At 39.3% G+C, this 9,469-nt stretch overlaps 1 protein-coding gene across 1 annotated transcript; it reads right to left on the minus strand.

The window, feature by feature from the left end:
• Window positions 1-1,740: 1,740 nt before the first annotated feature.
• LOC139475869 (beta-1,4-N-acetylgalactosaminyltransferase bre-4-like) lies at window positions 1,741-9,133 on the minus strand. Its single transcript, XM_071259080.1, has 7 exons — window positions 8,851-9,133; window positions 7,965-8,197; window positions 6,617-6,804; window positions 5,541-5,663; window positions 4,085-4,189; window positions 1,897-2,025; window positions 1,741-1,774 (listed from the first exon to the last, which is right to left on the minus strand). The coding sequence occupies exons 1-7, from the start codon at window positions 9,131-9,133 to the stop codon at window positions 1,741-1,743; spliced, it is 1,095 nt and encodes a 364-aa protein (XP_071115181.1).
• Between the last annotated feature and the right edge of the window lie 336 nt (window positions 9,134-9,469).

Genomic DNA, 9,469 nt, shown 5'->3' on the forward strand with positions numbered 1-9,469 from the left:
CACGTCGAAGACCCAAGTTCGATTCCCGACATGGGTACACTGTGCGAAGCCCATTTCTGGTCTCCCCCTCCGTGGTATTGCTGGAATATTGCTAAAAGCGGCGTAAAACCATACTCACTCACTCATGTGCCTGAATTTAAACTGATTTCGCCTGATATGTCTTACTAGACACAAGACCCGTGAAGATCCGGGGTAGAATAGGTCTTCAGCAACCCATGCTTGCCGTAAAAGGCGACTATGCTTGTCGTAAGAGGCGACTAACGGGATCGGGTGGTCAGGCTCGCTGACTTGGTTGATGCACGCAATGGGGATCGATGCTCATGATATCAATCACTGGATTGTCTGGACCAGACTCGATTATTTACAGACCGCCGTCATATAGCTTGAATATTGCTGTGTGCGGCGTTAAACAAACCAGGCAACTACTATAACACAAAGCAAACTTATTGGTGCTAATAAACACTTTGAATACGATTAGAAACTGAAATGCGGATAAGATGGTAACAGCCTCTGGCCTGGCTGATTGTTTGGTATTTTGCCAAGATGGTTGTCTATATTATCAATCATCTGTATGCCTTGATGTAGCTATAAAATTTATGACAGTGGTATTAACTATTATCTACTCAGTGCACCATACAATATTACAAAAGGACCACAATGAATGAAGAAACATCATAGTACCTTAATTAAATGAAGAAACGTCATAATACCTTAATTAAATCTGTATAATTACCGACCCGTGAAGATTCCGGGGTAGAATAGGTCTTCAGCAACCCATGCTTGCCGTAAATGGCGACTATGCTTGTCGTAAAAGGCGACTAATGGGATCGGGTGGTCAGGCTCGCTGACTTGGTTGATACATGTCATCGGTCCCAATTGCGTGGAGCGATGCTCATGATATTAATCACTGGATTGTTTGGCCCAGACGCGATTATTTACAGACCGCCGTCATATAGCTGGAATATTGCTGAGTGCGGCGTTAAACAACAAACCAAACACAAAAATATAATTACCGTAAAAGTAAGATTGATGATGTTCCTGTTACGGGACTGAAGTCATGATATTGAAAATGAGGTCAAGTTCATCGTTGTCTTGCTGAGTTTGAAAACACCCACAGGCACCTTGACACCAAACAGGTCGTGGACACCTGGAGCTAAATCATTTCCACTTAAAATGTGCATTGTACTTATTTCTAAATGTATATGCCACTAAAATATACATTTACTCTTCAAAATACAAACGCAAAACGGATATTTTGGGGTACAAAAGCAAAGTTAGCGGACCAAGAGGTGCAAAATGAAGAGGTTTAAAATGTTATATTGTCAGTGACAAATTTTCCCGATCAAAATGATCACAAGGACATGCAATCAATTAGTCGGGAGACACGCACGATTCGGAAAAACGCACCCAGTGCATTAACAAAAGGGCCATGGAGCTGTGCGTACTGCACGTGCAGCAGCACTATGAACAACATCTATATATATGACTACATAACTAGATTCCATGAGGGCCCCATGTTGGAATTCGTACCAAGTACTCTATCCTTGGCATATGAATGAATTTACATGTTTGCAGTGGTCATATTTAGATTGTCGCTTACATTTAGAAGTTGGTAGAACACGAAGACTTGACACTTTTTGGGTAAGAATGCTTTATTATATTTAATAACCTTTTCAGTGTGATTTCTTGCTTTTTAGGAGGTGAGCATTTGCTTGAAAAGGCGATGTGGACATGTGTGAACTAAACTTGACCATTCGATTCATGAGGTAGGAATCTGTTGGGGAAAGCAAACGAAGTAATGACAATGTCAACATTTTTCAACCGTTCATCAATTTCCGGCATATACCTTGAAAACATAGGACTCTGTTCTGATAAAAGAATAAACTTCGAACTCACCTTTTTTCACCAACCTGCGCATAGACCCAGGTGTACAGTTTTTTATACTCCTTTTTCAGTAAGTCATAGCGGAGTGAATTTAATCCATCAGTTTCCATGTCTTTGGATACCTGCCGTATGAGTCTGAATCTGAAAAGCATCAAGTATACGTTACATAAGAGAGAGAATGTCAACTTCCTTATTATGAGGAACACGACGTTTCGGAGTATATGCTTACTCCTTCATCAGGTGGATCACTTCTAATTGCCAGCCAACGACTTTATACGTAACATGTACGTGAAGTAAAAATATACGTTATTTGTACTTGAATATGTGGATATTTTGACCTCCCATATGTTGCGAACCAGAAGGAATTGAACTGTTTGACAAGCATTTTAAGTAACAGTAAAGACAGGTCTTTTTTATGGATGACAACTTCTTTATTCAATTATGATGTGACTTTTTCGGTGCAGATCCTTACACCGGGCGTTTTGCATGGCAAATTATCATCCACTATTGTAAATTTCAGTATTTGATGTCATTGGTATTTGTCCAATTGCATGTGTCCCTAAGTTTCACATTCACCCAGAATACTTGTGGTAAGGACTAGAACAGTGAATGTCTCATGATAAAGGGGTTAACCCTCTGCACTTTGGTTCTTTTGTTAAACTGTTTAACACGTGTATTCCATATAACTATGCCATGAATTAACTTACGGCTTATTATGTGAGTTATTGAGTTATGTTGATTTAGGCTGTATTGCATCGAGACTGTACCAGACATATCAGGGTCCAGTGGCACATAACCTCACGCAAATGTTGATGCATTTCATCTTTAATTTTGTGTCAGGGACTTTGTTTCCCGCCATGTGCTTCTTTAGAAGCAGGTCGTGACTTTGACCTTATATATACGGATGCTATGTGTACTGTATATTCGGTTATATGAAAGAAGCAGCAAGATCCAAGCACTATTTCTCAATACCGGTGTATGATTTATACCAGATATATTTATTTGACTTAACACAAACATATTTATCCTTTTGAAAACATTCAAATGATTTCCTGATGTCTAAATAAGGGATACGGACAGCTTAAGTGGAGATATTTAATGACTTTTTCAAGTTTTTTTGTTTCCAATTTAAGACAAAAATGTTTCTGACTGAAATTCTGCAAAATATATTAGCTTCGCTTTGTGTCATTGCGTTTGCTTGACTGCAAATTTAAGCTAAGAACTCCATGGGGACCCGGGGTAGAATGTGTCCCCAATACACCATTGCTTGTCGTAAAAGTCGACAAAACTGGGCAACCCGTTTGCCGTGGCTTGCGCCGCTATGTCGGTGAAGGAAGTGATTCTGGTGACCATATGTCATCTTCGACTGAACTGCAGTGAATTTAAGTTTCAGTCCTGTGTACAAAGGATTAAATGTGTGCAAAGGATCAGCTATACCGATGCCCGGAAACAAGCAAACTTAGTTACAGCTGCAAACACAACAGGGAATTGTTATGCTTCCGTAGTTAAAACAATGAAAACGGTTCAAACAGCATCAGCTCTCTGTCAGACAGATATATGTCATTGACAGTGTGAGACATGCCAAAGCACGTTTCTGAAATTGAAATTAACCAACCTGAAACAAACCATGTTACAGCTTTAACATCAATCCCTGTCAACCTCAACATCAAAAGAAACAACCCCAAAAGCTATAGCAATAACAATTGTTGCAAGACCTAAAAAGAATTAAAACTGACTGAGTGCCAAAGGCACTCAAAGATCTTGTGCTACTCTACAACAGGTATGGATTGTTCGAGAATATGGATACGGAAGTATCCCGTCACGTGAGCACTGGTGGTCATACAAGTGATCACTCTTCCCAAATGAAAATCAGGAGTCGATCCCCTGTTACTCCACATTCATGAGTAACACATATGATTAATTCAGTGGAATTGCAGAGGTCTCAGGACCATGTTTTATTACTACAAACTGTTAAAAGCGGCGTTAAACCCAACTCACTCACTCACTCAACTTGTTTTAAAATCGAAACTGTGAAAATCTAGTTATCATTCTGCCCATGGATGCCAGGTTTTCATTCAATCTAAATATATTCATTATAAAATGTTTAAGTTCCTGTCACGATATGGCGGAAATACTGCTGATGTGACGTTACCTTTTAACTCACTCACTCTTACCGCTTATCCCTTCAGCTACAACGTACCTGTCCTTGTTTACTGGATTTGTTTTGTCTCGACTGTGTTTTATCGTCCTGTATCGAGCAAATATTTTTGATGCTCGAGTTATTTTTAAACCACTGTGTTTAAGTCTGAAAATAGAAATACATAGTTTACTATAAGTTCTTTCTCGACGGTTAATGCGACTGAACATTAGATTTTAACTTCATTCCTTTACGATCCTTTCACAGCAACAAATGCCTATCGTAATAGTTATATTTCTCCACATGTTTTACATAGCTTTTTTTCATAATGGTGGGGAATGTAACGTTTTACCCAAGAGCTAACAGAAAATGCACCGAAAGTGGCAATTTGTCTATCTGTCATTTCACTAAGACCAATTGCTGGACCTGTGAAGATCCGGGGTAGAATAGTTCTTCAGCAATCTATGCTTTCCGTAAAAGGCGATTATGCTTGTCGTTAGAGGCGACTAACGGGATCGGGTGGTCAGACTCGCTGACTTGGTTGATGCATGTCATCGTATCCTAATGACGTGGATTGATGCTCAAGACTCGATTATTTACAGACCGACGTCATATACCTACAATATTTTACTGAGTGCGGCGTTAAACAACAAACAAACAAACCAATTGCTGAGCACAATGTCCACTCATAATTGAAACTGTAATCCTAGCTGTATCCGCTCTAGGTCAACGAAGGTTTCCACAGGACTGTGAGTTTATCGGTGAGTAGGTATGACCGAGATATTGCCTATGCGACGATTGAACTCACGTTCAGGAAGTGCATTTGAAAAACAAGTGAGGAAACCTTGCTTGAATGTGCCGCAAATGATTTACATTAAAGCAAGACACTCTGATCATTCGCCTTTTCGGCAAAGAAGCAGTAAATGTTAAGTGTCTTGTTAGCAGTCATTCAGTCTGAGATACTGTCTTTCAAATAGGGACAGTGGAGCGAAATATATACGTCAACTGCAGAGATCAACCAGTCTCGATTATCCGTCGAAACAGAATCCATTGGGCGTAAGAGACAGAAAAGCGGTGAAAAATATATGAATGGATCAATGAAAATGAGTCATGACACCAGGCGTTCGCAACCTTTCTCGCTGCGACTTGGAATGGAGACTGTTATCCGGGTGTCACATATGCAGAAACCACAATCCTAAATACATTGTATCCTTGGAGCAGTGGTAGACTGCCTTTGTCCAGTCTCCTCAGAGATACAGTACTTCGTAACAATGTCCCAGGACTAATAATCCTGAGGAATTAATGTCAGGTTCTGCACTTTGTTCAGGAACAAATGACCGCGCCAAACAAAACTAACACTTTCAGGTGTATCATATGCATTGAGGTGTGTCAGCCAAAGGAATACCTTTGGGGAAATTACATACTATAATAGATGGCAGTTCTACAGTTCATGCTGTGATTCTGATTGGACTATTCTAATGAGCTAACAGTGAGTATTCAGATCAAACCACGTTCTTACCTTCTGAACATGTCATCATCTTCCATACCCCAGCCATAGTATCTATTTGAGAAGCCATTGACTGTGTTCATGTGTTCTTTGGTTAGTGCGATCACCCCGCCAAATGCGCCCTGATAGAAAAGTCTGTGTGATAGATAATTGGTTGTTACATTGATAAATGGAATTAAATGAAGATTAATACTATGGGTCTTTTCACTTCGTATGAACACTTTCTTGATAAGTGTTTTCTTCTCAATTCCAAATTTGAAAAACTTGTCATTCGGCTTGGCGCAATGGATACCTTCACTATTTATAAGAACAACTTCAATTTAGTTTCATCGGGGTTCAGGTGTCACGGAAGAACGTGACGTCATCCATGGTATCATCACGCGGTTAGCTGTCAGGATAAACGTAACGTGTAAAGCTAAAATCATTACGCTTGAGGACGTTCTCAAATAGGAAATCCACGTAGGTTTACGCGTAACGCACTTGTTACACGCAAAGTTGCCTCTTACGTATAAGCTAGTAATTGTATGCACAAAGGTAGTTGTTTAATTAACGCATAAACGTAGTTGCCTAACGCGTAGAGGTAGTTGTTTTACGCGTAAATCTAAATTCATCACACGTTAATGGTTCAAACAATAAATACTCAATGTTTTATTACGCTTATTACACATTTCGTGGAATTTTCATGTCTTTAGACTTGAATATGACCATTTGCATTTAAACTGTGTGCATGACAAGAGTGGGAATACATTGCATCCCTATTGGTCTCATTATTTGTACAGAGTACAATATTTTACGATGCTGCAATCTGTCTTGTAAAACTAAATCAACAGCATTAGGATCAAACTTTTATACATAATGAATTACATGTACGTTACCAAAGGCCTACTTATGTTGATTCAACTACAGATAATTGTGTACACCATCTATATAGTGTGTGTAAGGGGATTATCTGATAAGGAGGCGTGTGATTGTGACAACAGTGCCAATAATGTTAACAAGGGAGAGATTATATAGATTCACGACAAATGTGACTTATTTGACGATTTTACAAGAAGTAAAACTCGAGGTAAATAAAAGAAAATACTAACTTATACTGATGCTTATCAATGGCAACTGCCACATGACGTGGGTTCTTTGGACAGGTGTACAGGTTCTTGTCATTCTCTGGGATGTGATCCACATCATGGAAGAAAAAGCACTGGTAGTCATATTCCTTCATTGCTTCTGTGTAGCCTATGTTATTTAACATAGCTTTGTTGAAAATGCCCGGCAAAGCCTGTAATACGTATGTCCACAATTTGAAACACCATCAATCAAAATGTTTTATTTCTCTTAAATAAAAGCGACAAAACCCTTCGTTTCCATTATCATATGAAATATCTTCTGAAAGCAGAGTCCGTTGTACGATTCAGACTACATCATGAGCATGTGTTTATGAATCACTATCAAATAGTAGTGATACCAGGTGATCGCGACATCCTTTTGGTCACTGATGCATCAAATTTAAAAATGTCGTTCACATTTCTACCATAAAACTTGTGCTGTAAGCCTGATCAAATAATTTTAAGCAAGAGTCTTATGACGCTCTTTGAAATCGTTGTGGAAAGTTATGAAATCTTGACACCATAGACTGTAGCTGCTGGCATATGGCCCAACATAAAGGAAAAGTAGACATTTGGAAGGCGGTTCCATTGGTAGCCTTCATTTCTAGCTCAGGTTGGCTAACTTAAAGTCATATTATTTTGCCAATCCATGAAGAAATTCCGATTCATCTGTATAAAGAAGCATTTTAGTGGGGAGCACAATTGGTACCCATGGGGATGCCTACTTCTTGCCTAAATGTCTTATCTGAAAAGAAATCTCTAGGTTCTTGGTTTGTTTCTGAGACTGCAAATATTCAAGCAAATATTTTAAGCCTTCGAGAAACCACACGGTATTAATTTTACTTGTCTGAAATACTTTCTCTGACTATAAACAAAGGTTTTCCTTATTCAATTTGTATTACGAACTATTGTTGATCTTTGAGACAGGGATTTCTTGATGTATTTACTGGAACCATCAATATATATCTCTTTGTACGTAAGGAGCTTTGGAATCTCGTACAAAAGTGGTATGGACATGTCTTTAGGTTTTAGAATGAAGCCCAGAAGATGATAGTACTGATGCGTGCCTTTGGCAGATTTCCTCCTCAGTCAACATACTGGCCTTATTAGTGGCTTTGTTTGTTATGTAACTTATACCATGTTCTTTGATCAAACAATTAATGTACGTGTAAAAACCTGTACACATCTACTTGATTTGCGAATATCAATAACCAAATGTTAAAGTTATAGGCATGTTTCTATACTAATTTCGGCAGTTCCATCCACTGTGAACGTGTGAGGCAAAGGCCCAGGGTGGATCAACTGTTAAAAAGACTTGACATACAAGATTTACCTGTTCCACAACGTAGATGCCATAGTCTAGTTGCTGCCGTTGCAACATGGGGTGGAGGTTGTTGAGGAGGACCTTCAGGTGGGACTCTCGGTCGCGATAGGCAACAATGATGGCCACTCGGTGACGGGACTTACAATCGGGAGGTGTGAACCGACCACCGGGTTTGAGTTCTGCAAATCGCCTTTCAAGTTCCTCAAAAGGGAGAGCTTCCATACGTGCGGTAATATTTCCCACTGAAACATAGATAATCATGAAACAATCCCGTTTCCAAAAGCAGGCGGTGAATGGTTAAACATTAAGACTTACTGGAGTCAATGAATTGAGTTACAGTCCCATTGACCAATATTTCAGATATGGTATATAAGCTTAATGTTGGAAGAAGCCGTAGTAATGACATGGTGCTGACAAACCAATGGTCATAATCTGTGAAGCATGACCAGTGGACATGACATGACGCACCTCTGCACAACTACATGTACTTATGCAGTATTGCAGGCGGTGACATATGATTCCCCATATGTGTACAGTGTGTTAAATGCATTTCTAGTGTCCCACTGCCGCTCTACGTCTGCACTATTGCCAAAAGCTTCGAAAAACTCTACTTCTGCAATATTCATTTGTTTATTGTACAAATATGTTTATTGCTTTCGAAAGAGACAAATACATCTCACCTCGATAAATTAGGTTTAAGGCGATCATTGTCCACGAGGAGGCCTCTTCAATCATTAAACCTACTTAAATTAGTGCCACATATGCTGCCTTCTCTGCGACCGCATTTTATGTTCAAATATTCCACTGTTATATGATCAACCATGCTACACATCGTTATCAGTACCAACGTGAGAAAGAGATAAGTTTATTTTGCCCTGACTATATGTCCACTTACCTAAGTTTGGTGGCACCTGAGGACACAGATTCGGAACCGTGTCATCGCCATTGAAAGAGTCTGGCAACGTTTTCATACTTGATGCACCTTTCGAAATATTACTCCACTGACTTAGCAAAGACTTGCTCGAGTGAAGAGAATAAGTAGACACACTACGTGCACTATTACTGCCAACAGTCAATCCCAAATGTTTGCATTCGAAGTAAATGAATAACAAAGCGAGACAAACACAGATCCGAAGTGAAGCCTTGTGAGGGATCATGATGCTGAAGATGGTGAACATGATACTTCAGGCCCGATTGTTGATATCAATCCAGAGTTGTCTGGAATGCAATAAAGCATTTATTCGTATCCAACGTTCCTGTTTTAAATAAACTTCAGCCTGGTCTCTTGTTAACACAAAAGGGTTACAATGAATGTAATTAATCATAACTGTCTTAGTTTGTTTTCATTTTCACATTTGTGCCACCCTTTTGTGAACACCTGGTAGCATCTCTATTTGATGAGCATTCATAAGCACCAGCTTTTAGCGGGCACAGTTTTTAGCTGTATTAATAACAGAGAGAGACTGACTGCTTGCTTTTAATATGTCATATGACAAAATCAGAAATATTTCATC

The sequence above is a fragment of the Haliotis cracherodii genome, unplaced genomic scaffold (genome assembly GCF_022045235.1).
Source record: "Haliotis cracherodii isolate W230 unplaced genomic scaffold, xgHalCrac1.p SCAF_3, whole genome shotgun sequence".
Taxonomy (NCBI): Eukaryota; Metazoa; Mollusca; class Gastropoda; order Lepetellida; family Haliotidae; genus Haliotis; species Haliotis cracherodii.

Bases quoted from the DNA above. Each gene is read 5' to 3' on its own strand.
- LOC139475869 (XM_071259080.1), bottom strand. From the start codon at position 9,133: ATGTTCACCATCTTCAGCATCATGATCCCTCACAAGGCTTCACTTCGG. The intron at 5,664-6,616 runs GTTAGTATTTTC...TCTATCACACAG, and splicing joins ATTGATAAGCATCAGTATAA to ACTTTTCTATCAGGGCGCAT. The intron at 2,026-4,084 runs GTACGTTGTAGC...GATGCTTTTCAG, and splicing joins AATCCAGTAAACAAGGACAG to ATTCAGACTCATACGGCAGG.